Source organism: Rana temporaria, chromosome 8, assembly GCF_905171775.1.
Source record: "Rana temporaria chromosome 8, aRanTem1.1, whole genome shotgun sequence".
NCBI classification, from domain to species: Eukaryota; Metazoa; Chordata; class Amphibia; order Anura; family Ranidae; genus Rana; species Rana temporaria.
The window spans coordinates 164,718,044-164,734,880 of NC_053496.1; the positions used below are offsets into that span (position 1 = coordinate 164,718,044).

General features: G+C 44.3%; 1 protein-coding gene across 1 annotated transcript; it reads right to left on the bottom strand.

Moving 5' to 3' along the window:
• Positions 1-2,877: 2,877 nt before the first annotated feature.
• LOC120909339 (pulmonary surfactant-associated protein D-like) lies at positions 2,878-14,121 on the bottom strand. Its single transcript, XM_040321095.1, has 4 exons — positions 14,087-14,121; positions 12,321-12,450; positions 8,789-8,872; positions 2,878-3,451 (listed from the first exon to the last, which is right to left on the bottom strand). The coding sequence occupies exons 2-4, from the start codon at positions 12,430-12,432 to the stop codon at positions 3,054-3,056; spliced, it is 594 nt and encodes a 197-aa protein (XP_040177029.1). The 5' UTR covers positions 12,433-12,450; positions 14,087-14,121; the 3' UTR covers positions 2,878-3,053.
• Positions 14,122-16,837: the final 2,716 nt, after the last annotated feature.

Consider the following 16,837-nt stretch of genomic DNA (forward strand, 5'->3'; position numbering starts at 1 on the left):
TACGCCGATTCACAAACGCATTTTTTTTTTACGTCGTTTACGTATGGGTTTTTCCGGCGTAAAGATAGTCGAACAAATAGCTGGCCTAGTCAATGTTAAGTATGGCCGTCGTTCCCGCATCGAAATTTGAAATTTTTACGTTGTTTGCGTAAGTCGTCCGTGAATGGGGCTGAACGTAATTTACGTTCACGTCGAAACCAATATGTCCTTGCGGTGTACTTTGGAGCAATGCACACTGGGATATGTACACGGACGGCGCAAAAAACGTCAATCACGTCGGGTCACCAATCATTTACATAAAACACGCCCCCTCATTTGAATTTGGCGCGCTTACGCCGGCCCCATTTACGCTACGCCGCCATAACTTAGGAGGCAAGTGCTTTGTGAATACAGCACTTGCCTCCCAGTCATTACGGCGTAGCGTAAATACGCTACGCCGCCTGAAAGATGCGCCGCCGTACCTGAATCTAGCTATATAAGTTTTAATGCCATCCAATGGAGCGCTGCCTTTGTGTGTTTTTTGTATCCTGCTATCCATTTTTTAAGTGGTTGGTAGCTGCACTGGGAATCAGTCTGCAAGGAGATCAGCTAAAAGTAGTTGGATCTGCATGTGCGTTATAATTAATCGTAATTAGTCGATTAATCGATAAAAAAAAAAATCGATTAATCGAACACAACATTTTTAATCAGTAACGGCCCTAGTGCATTATATACTGTATCTAACTATGTATGCCTGTGTGGAAACTATTTTATATCTACATAACAACTGTGAAATATATTATTGTTCCTCTTGAAATGAAAAAAAAAGTTGGCGCTGAAGTTACATTTTAATGTGCAATAATACGCAAAACAAAATTTGTTTTGTTAATCTGAACTCCCCTTAGAATAGAGAACTACATAGGTTTACCACCTCTAGCTGTTGTCAATATTTCCCTTTGTGCTTTCTTATAATATGGAAATACATAATGATATATGTCACCCCCGTCGGCGGTAAGGGTACCAGAAATTCTGGTTTCAGAATTTGATTTTTGGACAGTTTCCGCCATAGAAGTCTTGGATTTAATTGCGAAATCTAAGGCTTCAGCACCTCCTTCCGACCCGTGTCCAGGCCAGGTGTTTAAAGAAGCCCGTGTGATTTTAGCCCCAGTTTTAGCTGATCTTATCAATTGCTCTCTAGTGGACGGAACCGTTCCTAGATTTTTTAAACGGGCAATTGTTACCCCTATCTTAAAAAAAGGTGGTACCGATCCCTCTGACCCGGAGAAGTCCAGGCCTATCACAGGGCTATCCTTTCCAGCCAAGATAATGGAGAAGGTTGTCTGTGGTCAGCTGCAGCTTTTCATGGAGGAGGGCAATCTGTTTGATAAGTGGCAGTCCGGTTTCCGGCCCAAACATGGGACGGAGACGGCGTTGCTGGATGTCATGGACCATCTACTGGTCGACGCGGATCGGGGGGCCCACTCTATCCTTATTCTCTTGGACCTGTCAGCCGCATTCGACACAATAAATCACCAGATCTTGCTGACCCGGCTTCAGGAGGTGGCGAGGGTGAGTGACCAGGCCTTGAAATGGTTTAAGTCATTTTTAGAGGAGGGGGAGTATAGGGTGAAACTGGGGGACTTCTACTCGGAGCCTATCAAGGTGACGTGTGGGGTCCCACAGGGGTCCCCGCTTTCCCCTCTTATCTTTAACATCTATCTTCGCCCTCTGCTGGCGGTGATCGCAAGTCTGGGACTTCGATTTCAGTCCTATGCGGATGACACCCAGTTGTTCTCCAGAATCTCGACCAATGAGCCAGAGGCGGAGGCCAAGTTGGTAGCAGGTTTAGAGATCATAAAAAACTGGATGGCAGCTAACTACCTGCAGCTAAACCAGGCCAAAACCGAGGTTCTGAGATCAGGGAATATTCCTGAGGGACTCTGGGTGTTATCATGGCCCGATGGGGCAGGGGTGTGCCCGCGGACGGCCGACACGGTGGGGACACTAGGGGTCCTAATTGACAGCGACTTGACGCTAATCCCCTATGTCGGTCAGGTTGTCAAGACCTGCCATTTTAAGATGCGGCTTCTTTACCGCATTTTGCCTTTTCTGTCAGATCTGGAAAGGATCTCGGTAGTGCGAGCTCTGGTCCTTCCACATCTGGACTATTGTAATGGTCTCCTGGCTGGACTGCCTCAAGTCCAGATTAGGAGACTTCAAAAAGTCCAGAATCAGGCGGTAAGGCTTGCATTAAATCTCAGAGGCCACTGCCCCACCGCGAGACATCAGGCTGCCCTGCATTGGCTGCCAGTTGGTCAGAGGGTGCGTTTTAAAATTCTAACACTTGTTTTTAAAGCGTTTCACGGGCTAGGACCCGCCTATCTCTGTGAGAAATTGAATAGACATGTTACTGGCCGCTCCCTTAGATGGAGCTACCAATTCCGTTTGGAACAGCCAAAGAGTCGGCTGAAAAAATGGGGGGGCAGGGCTTTTTCTGTCCTTGGCCCGAGAGAGTGGAATCTACTTCCCCTAAGTCTTAGACAGAGTCCTGACCTACCCACATTCAGGAGGGATCTAAAAACCTATATGTGGGCAGAGGCAGATTGATAGGAAGAGTGAGGTTAGGGTCATTCTGGCGGGAAGCACTGCTAGATCTGTTGGGAATTGTGTGTTGTCTCTCCTTTGGTCTTATGTGATTTCTATGGTTTTTGTACTGTATTGGTTTTATGGTGTTATATTGTTGTTTTATTATTTGATTTTAATTGTGGTACATATTTTATATTGTTACTATGTTAATTTATGCCTGTAACACTCGGTCCTGTTGTGAATTGTTAAGGTCTGGAAGCGTTTCGATACCTTCGGGTGATTCTACGCTATACAAGCAATAAGCAATATATATACGGTATGTGCATTTTTTTTTAATATGACCGATTTTTTTATACTACAAAATCAGAAGGCAGGTTTTATTGATGATTGATAAACTGCTGAAATGTGATAGCTGCATTTGTTTTCTTTGTTTTCTTCTTTAAGACCTCAAAAGCCAAAACTCCCTTACAAATTAAAGTGATGAAATGTTATAATCTAGTGATAGAAAACTCGCAGATGATAAGACGTGTAGATGCACAAACAATGTCATTCCATCTTCCTGTATTTTGCATCTCTACACAATTCTCCTGTCTGCCTTCAAAATTATTGGGTTCATTTACATTCCAGTTGGTGAAGGAGATCGCCAAACCGCCTGGATATCTGTAAGTCCCAAGTTCCTCAAGTTCATTTATTCCCAGATAAGAATCGACATTGTACTGATTGATGATGAACCGTATGGCTTCGTTCTCTTCAGCATTCGTTGGAGAGGCCATTTGACCTCCCGCCTTTGTGCACCTTTCTCTAGCATTCTCGAAATTTCCTTGTTCACCATCTGAGAGGTAGATTTTGTCACCACTTTTAGCTCTTCCTTTGAAAAATAAAAATGCTGCAATAGAAAGAGAAGATAAAAAATATATATTTAATCACAAGATAATATATTCTCACTATGATGTATAATTATCTTCACCGGAAGCAAAATTAAACATGGTGGTGGGCTGACACTTAACCACTTAAGACCAGGACCAAAATGCAGCTAAAGGACCAGGCCCCTTTTTGAAATTCGGCACTGCGTCGCTTTAATTGACAATTGCGCGGTCGTGTGACGTGGCTCCCAAACAAAATTGGTGTCCTTTTTTTCCCACAAATAGAGCTTTCTTTTGGTGGTATTTGATCATCTCTGCAGTTTTTATTTTTTGTGCTATAAACAAAAATAGAGCGAAAATTTTGAAAACAATTTAATAGTTTTTACTTGTTGCTATAATAAATATCCCCCAAAAATATATTAAAAAACTATTTTTTTCCTCAGTTTAGGCCGATACGTATTCTTCTACCTATTTTTGGTTAAAAAAATCGCAATAAGCGTTTATCGATTGGTTTGCGCAAAATGTATAGCGTTTACAATATAGGGCAGGGATATGCAATTAGCGGACCTCCAGCTGTTGCAAAACTACAAGTCCCATCATGCTTCTGCCTCTGAGTGTTATGCTTGTGGCTGTCCGAGTCTTGCTATGCCTCATGGGATTTGTAGTTCTGCAGCATCTGGAGGTCCGCTAATTGCATATCCCCGATATTGGGGATAGTTTTATTGCATTTTTATAAAAAAAATAAAAATTTACTACTAATGGCAGCGGTCAGCGATTTTTTTCGTGACTGCGATATTATGGCGGACACATCGGACAATTTTGACACATTTTTGGGACCATTGTCATTTTCACAGCAAAAAATGCATTAAAAATGCATTGTTTACTGTGAAAATGACAATTGCAGTTTGGGAGTTAACCACAAGGGGGCGCTGAAGGGGTTAAGTGTGACCTCATCTGTGTTTCTAACTGTAGGGGGGTGTGGCTGTAGGTGTGACATCATCGATTGTGATTCCCTATATAATGGAGCATACGATCGATGACGGCGCCACAGTGAAGAACGGGGAAGCTGTGTTTACACACAGCTCTCCCCGTTCTTCAGCTCCAGGGACCGATCGCGGGACTCCAGCGGCGATCGGGTCCGGGAGTCACGCGGCTGCTGTCACGGAGCTTCAGACCGGGGTCGCGGGCGCGCACCATAGGCGCGCGCCCACGACCCACGGCTGGGCATTATACAATCACATACAGGTACGTTATTGTGCCCAGCCGTGCCATTCTGCCGATGTATATCGGCATTAGGCGTTCCTTAAGTGGTTAAAGTGGAACTTTACCCATAACAACTTGATAAAAAATAAGGTTCTTTAGTAGGGAACATACATTCCACATTAATATTTATGCTACCAAAATTAGTGCGTGCTATAAATTGCCTCCAGCATTGTTCCTGTTTCTTCTTGCTGGAGCCTTCCATTTTGTTGAAACCCAGAACCCCTGAACCACAGTAAATCTTTAGGCTGTCAGCAAATAGGCCTCTACAAATTCAGCACAGTGTAAAAAATAGAGAACAACAGAGCGGGCCAGATTCACGTAGCTCAGCGGATCTATAGATCCGCTCGATCTACGTGAATTAAGATCCGCTCCCGCAAGTTTAGGAGGCAAGTGGCTAATTCACAAACCACTTACCTCCAAACTTGCGACGGCGGATCCTAAATCCCCCGGCGGAATTCAAATTCCGCGGCTAGGGGAGTGTCATATTTAAATCAGGCGCGTTCCCGCGCCGATTTAAATGCGCATGCGTCGTCTGTAGAATTTCCCGGCGTGCATTGCTCCCACTGACGTCACTAGGACGTCAGTGGTTGCGACGTGAGCGGGACTTGCGACGCGCGTGTTCGTGAATCGGCGTACGCAAACGACGTAGGAAAATTCAAATTCGACGCGGGAACGCCGGCTATACTTAACATTGGCTGCGCCTGATAAAAGAAGGGGTAAGTATACGACGGAAAACCGCTACGGAAATGACGTAAGAACACTGCGACGGGTCCGCGTACGTTCGTGAATTTGCGTATCTCGCTGATTTACATATTATTTATCGTAAATCAGCGGGAACGCCCCCGGCGCCATTTTTAAATTTAAAAAAAGATCCGACAGTGTAACACAGTGTAACACTGTCAGATCTTAGTCCTATCTATGCGTAACTGATTCTATGAATCAGGCGCATAGATAGGACCAGTTTACGTCTGAGATACGATGGTGTATCTGTAGATAATACACCGTCGTATCTCTTTGTGAATCTGGCCCACCATGTGCAAAGTAGGGTGCATGACTGGATTTTAAACACTTATTTTTAATGTTTTATATTACATAGCTATACCTGCAAAAGGGGCCAGCCTGAAGTCATCTAGCTGGACTTAATTTTCTGACTAAAGTTCCACTTTACATCAACCTGTTGCTATACCTTGCTTGTAGCCAAACTATGGCACAAACATAGTCAATTCTATAACCTGATGTATCCAGTGCTGCCTGTACCTATCCACATATAAGCTTATGGATTCCCCTGAAATTCCCATGAGATGTATAATGGTTATATACCACAAAATTAAAGTGGTTCTAAAAGGCAGAAAGTGTTTAACCTTAATGCATTCTATGCATTACGATAAAAAAAATTGTGTGTAGCAACCGCCCTAATACTTACCTGAGCGCTATCTCAATCCAGCGATGTTGCACGAGAGCCTCGGCTGTTTGGGGACTCCCACCTCATTGGCTGAGACAGCGGTGGACACGTCAGTGTCACAAGTCAGTGAGCCAATGGGGAGAAAAAGGGGGCAGCTCCTCTGAATAGACACACAGAGCAGTGGCTCGGCTCGGGTGTTCCCATAGCAAGTTGCTTGCTGTGGGAGCACTCGACAGGGGGGAGGGGCCAAGAGGCCTGTCGGGGGACCAGAGAAGAGGAGGATCTGGGCTGCTCTGTGCCAAACCACTACACAGAGCAGAAGAACAGAACATGTTTGTTATTTTTGAACAAAGAAAACAAGACCTTAATATCACTTTAAAGTAATCGAAACATAAAAAACCCAACATATTAACATATTCTTACTAAGAACTAAGGATGGGCTATCTGTTTGACTCGAACATTGACTATTCGCCTGTTCGCCGAACAGCGAACAATTTGGGGTGTTCGCGGCAAATTCGAAAAGCCATGGAACACCCTTTAAAAGTTTATGAGAGAAATATAAAGTGCTAATTTTCAAGGTTAATATGCAAGTTATTGTCATAAAAAGTGTTTGGGGACCCGGGTCCTGCCCCAGGGGACATGTATCAATGCAAAAAAAGTTTTAAAAATTACAGTTTTTCGGAAGCAGTGATTTTAATAATGCTTAAAGTGAAACAATAAAAGTGAAATATTCCTATATTTCGTACCTGGTGGTGTCTATAGTATGCCTGTGAAGTAGCACATGTTTCCCATGTTTATAAGAGTCTCTGCACAAAATGACATTTCTAAAGGAAAACTAGTCATTTAAAACTACGTGCGGCTGTAATGAATTGTCGGGTCCCGGCAATACAGATAAAAGTAATTGAAAAAAAAATGCATGGGGGTCCCCCAAAATTCCATTACCAGGCCCTTCAGGTCTGGTATGGATATTAAGGGGAACCCTGTTTCAAATAAAAAAATGGCGTGGGGTTCCCCCCAAAAATACATACCAAACCCTTATCCGAGCATGCAACCTGGCAGGCCACAGAAAAAGAGGAGGGCACGAGAGAGCACCCCCCCTCTTAACCACTTAACGACCGCCGCATGTACATATATACGTCCACAGAATGGCACGTACAGGCAGATGGGCGTACATGTACGTCCCTGTCTTTCCGCGGGTCGGGGGTCCGATCGGGACCCCCCCCTGGTACATGCGGCGGTCAGAAATCGTCTGTAAGCCATCCGGGATGAGGGGGCGGCTATTCGTTTCTAGCCACCTCCTCGCGATCGCTCCCCGGATCTGAAGAACAGGGAGAGCCGTATGTAAACATGGCTTCCCCGTGCTTCACTGTGGCGGCTGCATCGATCGTGTCATCCCTTTTATAGGGAGACACAATCGATGATGTCAGACCTACAGCCACACCCCCCTACAGTTGTAAACACACACTAGGTGAAACATAACTCCTTCAGCGCCCCCTGTGGTTAACTCCCAAACTGCAACTGTCATTTTCACAATAAACAATGCAATTTAAATGCATTTTTTGCTGTGAAAATGACAATGGTCCCAAAAATGTGTCAAAATTGTCCGAATTGTCCGCCATAATGTCGCAGTCACGAAAAAAAATCGCTGATCGCTGCCATTAGTAGTCAAAAAAAAAATGCAATAAAACTATCCCCTATTTTGTAAACGCTATAAATTTTGCGCAAACCAACCGATAAACGCTTATTGCGATTTTCTTTACCAAAAATAGGTAGAAGAATACGTATCGGCCTAAACTGAGGAAAAAAAATGTTTTTATATATTTTTGGGGGATATTTATTATGGAAAAAAGTAAAAAATATTGCATTTTTTTCAAAACTGTCGCTCTATTTTTGTTTATAGTGCAAAAAATAAAAACCGCAGAGGTGATCAAATACCACCAAAAGAAAGTTCTATTTGTGGGGAAAAAAAGAACGTCAATTTTGTTTGGGAGCCACGTCGCACGACCGCGCAATTGTCTGTTAAAGCGACGCAGTGCCGAATCGCAAAACCTGGCCTGGGCCTTTAGCTGCATTTTGGTCCGGGGCTTAAGTGGTTAAACCGTACCAGGCCACATGCCCTCAACATGGGGAGGATCTCCCCATGTTGATGGGGACAAGGGCCTCATCCCCTACAACCATATCCGGTGGTTGTGGGGGTCTTCGAGTGGGGGGCTTATCGGAATCTGGAAGTTCCCCATTAACAAAGGGGACCCCCAGATCCTGACCCCCCCATGTGAATTAGTAAGGTACCCCTACCATCTCACAAAAAAAATGTGTCAAAATGTTAAAAACCACAGGAGACGGCTTGGGACAAGTCCTTTAGTAAAAAAAAAAAAGAGATTCAAGCGATGTAATCCAATAAATCCATCCTGGATCTCCAGCGATGTAATCCAATTCTCGTTTTCCAGCGATGGATGATCTGCAGCGACTCCAGCGAGGAACACGCACATGATCCTGCCTCCACCTTACGTAGCTGAGGCCACCCGTCACGTGATCCCTTCCCCCTCTGACGCAAGGGGAAATGCCGGGTTTCCTAGTGACGTGTACGGGTGACCCCGCCCCCCTTTAATGCAACGTTCTTAGTAGAACACTTTGGTACATCAGGCATTAAAGCGCCCATCTAATTTTTTTCCAACAAATATTTGTCTCTTCTTACCTGTTTTCAGTTCTTTTTGTTGTTCATCCAAGGCTTTGACTTTCTCTCGAAGATCTTCACACCCTGTGCAAAGAGGACTTGATACTGTTGGAAGGATTGATAATAAGGTCAATGAGGTCTATTCTGCACCTACTGAAAAAATATATTCATTGTTTTTAATTTAGCTTAAGAATTTGTCATTTGTTTTTGAAAATTCTGAATACCCACTTTGGATGTTAAACCAATCACCTCATTCACTGGAGCTCCCATGCACTATGGCACAGCATTGTGGCTCTATGTCACCGTATAGAGCAGTGGTCTCCAAACTTCTGCCCGAGAGCCAGGTGTGGCCCTTTGCTTGCTTTTATCTGACCCTTGGGGCACCTTTTCATTCACTGACACCAACGATGCGGCACAATTCCTCCCAGTGCACACCAACGATGGGGCACCCTTGAAAGAGACTTTGTGTTGGCGCAGACATTTCTTCTGGATAACTCTCCAAGGAGAACCCCTGAGGCCTCGTACACACGACAGAGTTTCTCGGCAGAATTCAGCGAGAAACTCGGTCAGAGCCGGATTCTGCCGAGAAACTCTGTCGTGTGTACACTTTCGGCCCGATGGAGCCGCCGAGGAACTCGTCGAGAAAATAGAGAACATGTTCTCTATTTTCTCGTTGTTCTATGGGAGAACTCGGCCCGCCGAGCTCCTCGGCGGCTTCAGGGCTGAACTCGCCGAGGAACTCGACGTGTTTGGCACGTCGAGTTCCTCGGCCGTGTGTACGAGGCCTCAGACGGGCGCAAGGAACAGTAAGGTAACAAAAGACCCAAATCTAAACCAGCAGCTCTTTCTGGGGTAGTGCTACACTTTAAATGTGCATCTTCATACAAAAATTTGCGATATTGCGCAGTTTCAAGGATATCCTTGCTCATCATCAGGCTCAAGATTGATTGAGTATATATATATATATATATATATATATATATATATATATATATACTCAATCGTATTTATCGGCGTATAACACGCACCCTAACTTTAAAAGGGAAGTTTCAGGAAAAAACTTTCCAGAGTTTACCCTCTATTTGCAGGGTAAAAAAGTGAGTGTTATACGCCAATAAATACAGTGGGCCAGATTCAGGTAGATCAGCGGATCTTTAGATCCGCGTGATCTATCTGATTTAAGATACGCTGCCGCAAGTTTGAGAGGCAAGTGGGTAATTCAAAAACCACTTACCTCCAAACTTGCGGCGGCGTCTCGCAAATCCCCCGGCGGAATTCAAATTCCGCGGCTAGGGGGAGTGTACTATTTAAATCAGGCGCGTTTCCGCGCCGATTTAAATGAGCATGCGCCGTCCGCGAAATTTCCCGGCGTGCATTGCTCCCACTGACGTCACTAGGACGTCAGTGGTTTCGACGTGAGCGTAACTTGCGACGCGCGGGTTTTTGAATCGGCGTACGCAAACGACGTAAAAAAATTCAAAATCGACGCGGGAACGACGGCTATACTTAACATTGGCTGCGCCTCATAGAAGCAGGGGTAAGTATACGCCGGGAAAACCGCTACGGAAACGTCGTAACAAACTGCGTCGGGTCCGCGTACGTTTGTGAATTCGCGCATCTCGCTGATTTACATATTATTCAGCGTAAATCAGCGGGAACGCCCCCCGCGCCATTTTCAAATAGAAAATAAGATCCGACGGTGTAACACAGTTACATAGCCATATCTATGCGTAACTGATTCTATGAATCAGGCGCATAGATACGACCAGTGTAAGTCAGAGATACGATGGTGTATCAGGAGATATACCATCGTATCTCTTTGTGAATCTGGCCCCTTATATATAAATAAATATATGGCATTTTTTCTCAGAGAAAAGGTGAAGGAACTCCACCTTTCCAAGTCACCCCTTTTCCTCACCCTTATCCGCCTCTCTGCACCGGTCCTTGGTTCCACCCCCTACCGACCTCCCATTACTGCCTTTTTTAGAGAATACAGAAACAAGTATCATTTTTTGGTGATAAGTAATTTGTATAGAATGATAACAGGAAAAGCAGTAAAATAGGTCCCTTGCAGCCATTAACAATAGAGCCCCTATCCAGAAACAATAGATCCCCTCAACAACAATGTACCACCCAAAACAAAAATCCCCCTGCAGCACCAACAGATCTCCCACAGCCAGCATTAATAGACTCTCTAGCAACATCAGGCCTTTCCGCAAAAGTAGATCTCTCCCAGCATTAACTGACCCCCGAGCAATAAAGACCCACCCCACACAACAATAGACCACTCTGCAAAAAGAGATCCCCTCCAGCTGGAATAGATCCTCCTGCAGCCAGCATCAATAGACCCTGCAGCACACCCTAGCGCCCCTTGCCATTACATATAGGGGGTTATTTACGAAAAGGCAAATCCATTTTGCACTACAAGTGCCAACTACAAGTGCAAAGTGCACTTGGAATTGCACTTAAAGTGCACTTGGAAGTGAAGTCGCTATAGATCCGAGGGGGACATGCATTTTAGCTTGCACATGATTGGATGATAAAATCAGCGGAGCTTCCCCTCATTTCAGATCTACCCCTCAGATTTACAGCAACTGCACTTCCAAGTGCACTTTCAGTGCAATTTCAAGTGCACTTTGGACTTATAGGCCCAGATTCTCATACAATTACATTGCTCCTGGGCAGCGTAACGTATGTGATTTACGTTACACCGCCGCAGGTTTACAGCGTTAGTGCCGGATTCTCAGAACACTTACCTGTAAACTTGCGGCGGTGTATCGTAAAAGCGCTCGGCGCAAGCCCGCCCAATTCAAATGGGGCGGGCACCATTTAAATTAGGCGCGTTCCCGCGCCGAGCGTACTGCGCATGCTCCGTCGGGTAAATTACCCGACGTGCATTACGCTAAATGATGTCGCACCGACGTCATTTGCTTAGACGTTAACGTAAATGGCGTCCAGCGCCATTCACGGACGTCTTACGCAAACGACGTAGATTTTTAAAATTTCGACGCGGGAACGACGGCCATACTTAACATTGGCTGCGCCTCATAGACCCAGGGTCAACTTTACGCGTCGGAAAGGCTACGGAAACGACGTAAATTCTCTGCGTCGAGCGCGCGTACGTTCGGGAATCATCGTAATTTGCTAATTTACATAAGCGACGGGGAAAACGACGTCGGCGACACCTAGCGGCGGGAAAAAAAAATGCATTTAAGATCTGACAGCGTAAGAGCCTTACGCCTGTTAGATCTAATGGGTATCTATGTCGCATAGATACCCGGGGCCAGATTAGGACTTACGATGGCGCAAATGGTGTTGCGCCGTCGTAACGCCTTTGAGAATCTGGGCCATAGTTTACACTTGTAGTGCAAAGTGGATTTGCCTTTAGTAAATAACCCCCATAGTCAGTGTTGTTGGTATATATTTATAAACACATTAAACATATTATTAATTTTACAAAAAATATAAGAACAAAAAAAATAAACCTTATTAACGTAGAAAAAAAATGACCCCAAACTATTCCAGAGTCCTTTTATGATATGTTCATTTATACCTGCTCTTGGTTTCACTCCATCTTCTCCAAATTTAGTGAGTTGTACCACTGAGTGTGACGTCACGAAAGTCACATAGAGGAAAATTACACAGAAAACCTGCTGAGCTTTCATTATCTGAACACAGCTGATCTACAGAGAAGGAAACAAAATGACTATTGTATTAATGTTATGCTGGTTCCCCCCCCCCCCCCAAATACCATTATTAAACCCTTCCCGCCAAGCCTATTGTCAAATGACAGCTGAGTGGGACATTCCTGAACGTGCCGCACCTGTCACCAGCTGTGTCACACCCAACTACTGATTAGTGTACCAGCCCACTGGTTGTACCATGTGATTACTGTGACCAATCACAGCAGATCACATGACAATTGTAAACAGTGGATGGCTTCCTTGCATGCCATCCATTGTGTACAAAGAATATAACAGAATATGTAAAAGGGAAATCAAGGATGCAAAAATTCAAAATGAACGACAGATTGTAGGACAAACCCCAAAAAAATCTTCAAATATATTAATAGTAAAAAGGTCAGGTCTGAGCATGTAGGCCCCTTACAAATTAATCTAGAGTGGGTGACTGGGGACAAAGAGAAGGCTAATTTATTAAATTCTTTCTTCAGCTCTGTGTATACAATGGAGCATGGGGGAGTTCATGTCCATAATGGAGGTGGTAGTGACACAGCCCCAAATGATCCACAATGGCTCAAAAGTGATATGGTCCAGAAATATTTAGACAGAATAAAGGTGGATAAAGCACCTGGACCTGATGGCATCCACCCACGGATCCTAAAAGAATTTATCTCTGTAATTTCAAAGCCACTGTATCTAATTTTTAGGGACTCATTAATGACGGGAATAGTACCACTGGATTGGTGCAGGGCCAACGTGGTACCTATATTTAAAAAGGGAACAAAGGGCCAGATTCACATAGAACTGCGGCGGCGTAACGTATCGTAGATACGTTACACCGCCGCAAGTTTTCATCGCAAGTGCCTGATTCACAAAGCACTTGAGATGAAAACTACGCTGGCAGCCTCCGGCGCAAGGCGGGCCAATTCAAATGGGCGTGTGCCATTTAAATTAGGCGCGCTCCCGCGCCGGACCTACTGCGCATGCTCAGTTTCGCAATTCGCGTTGTGCTTTGCGCGCCGTGACGGAAATTTTTTCGAACGGCGACGCGCGTAGCGTACTTCCGTATTCCCGGACGTGTTACGCAAACGACGTTAAATTTTAAATTTCGACGCGGGAACGACAGCCATACTTTAAACAGCAATACGATTGCTGAGTAAAGTTAGGGCAGGTCAAACGACGACTAACTATGCAACGGGGAAACTAGACTAGCAGCGACGTAGCGAACGCGAAAATCCGTCGGGAATCGCCGTAACTCCTAATTTGCATACCCGACGCTGGTTTACGACGCGAACTCCCCCCAGCGGCGGCCGCGGTATTGCATCCTAAGATCCGACAGTGTAAAACAATTACACCTGTCGGATCTTATGGATATCTATGCGTAACTGGTTCTATGAATCAGTCGCATAGATAGAAACAGAGATACGACGGCGTATCAGGAGATACGCCGTCGTATCTCTTTGGTGAATCTGGCCCAAAGTCTGTACCAAGTAACTATAGATTTGTTTGTTTAACTTCTATAGTTGGGAAGATACTGGAGAGATTAATAAAAGACCACATAGACGAGTTCTTGCTGGAAAAAAACTATTTAAGCAACAGACAACATGGATTCATGAAAGACAGAAGTTGTCAGACAAACCTGATTTCCTTTTATGAAGAGGTAAGTAAAACCCTGGACAGAGGGGTGGCTGTGGACGTGATATACTTGGATTTTGCAAAAGCGTTCAATACAGTTCCGCACACACGGCTCATGTGTAAGGTAAAGTAAGGAAATATCAGTTTGTAAATGGATAGAAAACTGGCTAAAAGACAGAGGGCCAGATTCAGGTACATTTACGTTGCTCCGCAGCAGTGTAACGTATCTGATTTACGTTACACCGCCGCAGGTTTACAGCGTAAGTGCCTGATTCACAAAGCTCTTACCTGTAAACTTGCGGCGGTGTAACGTAAATCCGCTCGGCGCAAGCCCGCCTAATTCAAATGGGACGGGCACCATTTAAATTAGGCGCGTTCCCGCGCCGAACGTACTACGCATGCTCCGTCGGGAAAATTACCCGACGTGCATTGAGCTAAATGACGTCGCACGGACGTCATTGGTTTGACGTTAATGTAAATGCCGTCCAGCGCCATTCACGGACGACTTACGCAAAAGACGTGATTTTTTAAATTTTGACGCGGGAACGACGGCCATACTTAACATTGCTTAGACCACCTAGGAGGCAGCCCTAACTTTACGACGCGTATCGCTACGGAAACAACGTAAATTTAGATCAACTGGCATCGCGGATGTTCGTGAATCGCCGTAACTAGTCATTTGCATATTCTACGCTGACCGCAATGGCGTCGCCACCTAGCGGCCGGCCTAGAATTGCATCCTAAGATCCGACGGTGTAAGTCAATTACACCTGTCGGATCTTAGGGCTATCTATGCGTAACTGATTCTATGAATCAGCCGCATAGTTAGGACGGGCGGATCACAGAGATACGACGGCGTATCAGGAGATACGCCGTCGTATCTCTTTTGTGAATCTGGCCCAGAATTCAGAGAGTAGTGGTTAATGATTTTTACTCTGAATTGTCTAAGGTTAACATAAATTAAGCAAGTTATTTATTTTACAATTTTATAAAAAGAATTACACTGTTTTAAAAAAGAAAAAAATTGATCACTTTTATTCCTATTACAAGGAATGTAAACAACCCCAGTAATAGAAAACAAGCATGACAGAACCTCTTAAATATGATGCTGCGTACACACGATCATTTTTCAGCATGAAAAAAATGTTGTTTTTCAAAAACGTCATTTAAAATGATCATGTGTGGGCTACACATCATTTTTCAGGTTCTGAAAAACGACAAAAAAAATATTTTTTAACATCGTTTTAAACAATGACATTTTTCGGGTTGTAAAAAATGATCGTGTGTGGGCTAAAACGACGTAAAAAACCTGTGCATGCTCAGAAGCAAGTTATGAGACGGCAGCGCATTCATCACGCTGTAACAGACAGAAAAGCGTGAATCGTCTTTTACTAACACGGAATCAGCTAAAGCAGCCCAAAGGCGAATGGAACTTCCCCTTTATAGTGCCGTTGTATGTGTTGTACGTCACCGCGTTTTGCTAGATTTTTTTTTTTTTAAACGATGGTGTGTAGGCAACGTTGTTTTAATGATGAAGTTGGGAAAACATTGGGGTAGATTCACGAACGATTTACGCCGGCGTATCAATAGATACGCCGCGTAAATTCAAAGCTACGCCGGCGTATCTATTTTCTGTATTCAGAAAGCTAGATACGCCGACATTAGCCTAAGATACGACTGGCATAAGTCTCTTACACCGTCCTATCTTAGGGTGCATTCTCACGCTGGCAGCTAGGTGGCGCTTCCGTAGTTGTCAGCGTAGAGTATGCAAATTACATACTTACGCAGGTAGTTTTTTACGTCGTTTGCGTAAGTCGTTTTCGTCGTAACGTTGCTCCTGCTATTAGGAGGCGCAGCCAATGTTAAGTATGGACGCGTTCCCGCGTCGCGATTTGAAAATTTTACGTCGTTTACGTCCGTGAATGGCGCTGGACGCCATTTACGTTCACGTCGAAACCAATGATGTCCTTGCGATGTCATTTACCGCAATGCACGTCGGGAAATTTTAGGGACGGCGCATGCGCAGTAAGTTCGGCGCGGGAACGCGCCTAATTTAAATGATCCACGCCCCCTACCGGATCATTTGAATTACGCGTGCTTACGCCGGTCCCTTTTATGCTACGCCCCTGCGAATTACGGAGCAAGTGCTTTCTGAATACAGCACTTGCTCCTGTAAGTTGCGGAGGCGTAGCGTAAATACACTACGCTGCGCCGCCGTAACTTTAGGCAGAGATACCTGAATCTACCCCATTGTTTTTTGGACATGCTGAAAAACAACGTTTTTTTCATGCTGAAAAATGATCGTGTGTACGCGGCATGAGATCTGGGGTCAAAAAGACCTCAGATCTCATATTTACACAAAAATGCAATTATAAAAAAAAATTTAAATGACTTTTTTTAAAGAAAAATTGTTTGTTTGCAAAATTTTATAATGGAAAAAAGAAAATTGCATTTTTTTTTTTTCAAGATTTCCATTCATTTAGCAAAAAAAAAAAAAACGCAGTAGTGATTAAATTACACCAAAAGAAAGCTCTATTTGTTTGAAAAAAATAAAAAAAATTCATATGGGTACAATGTTATAACTGTCATTTGTGACAGGGCTGAAAGCTGACCTGGGCAGGAAGGGGGTGAAAGTGCCTGGTATTGAAGTGATTAAATGAAATTGCCTTTGCTGGTCTCAAAAAATACTACTTGTCAGCGTCATGAGATTTTTTTATAGCCAGTTGGGGAGTTTTCTACTTCCCGTCCTGGAGAC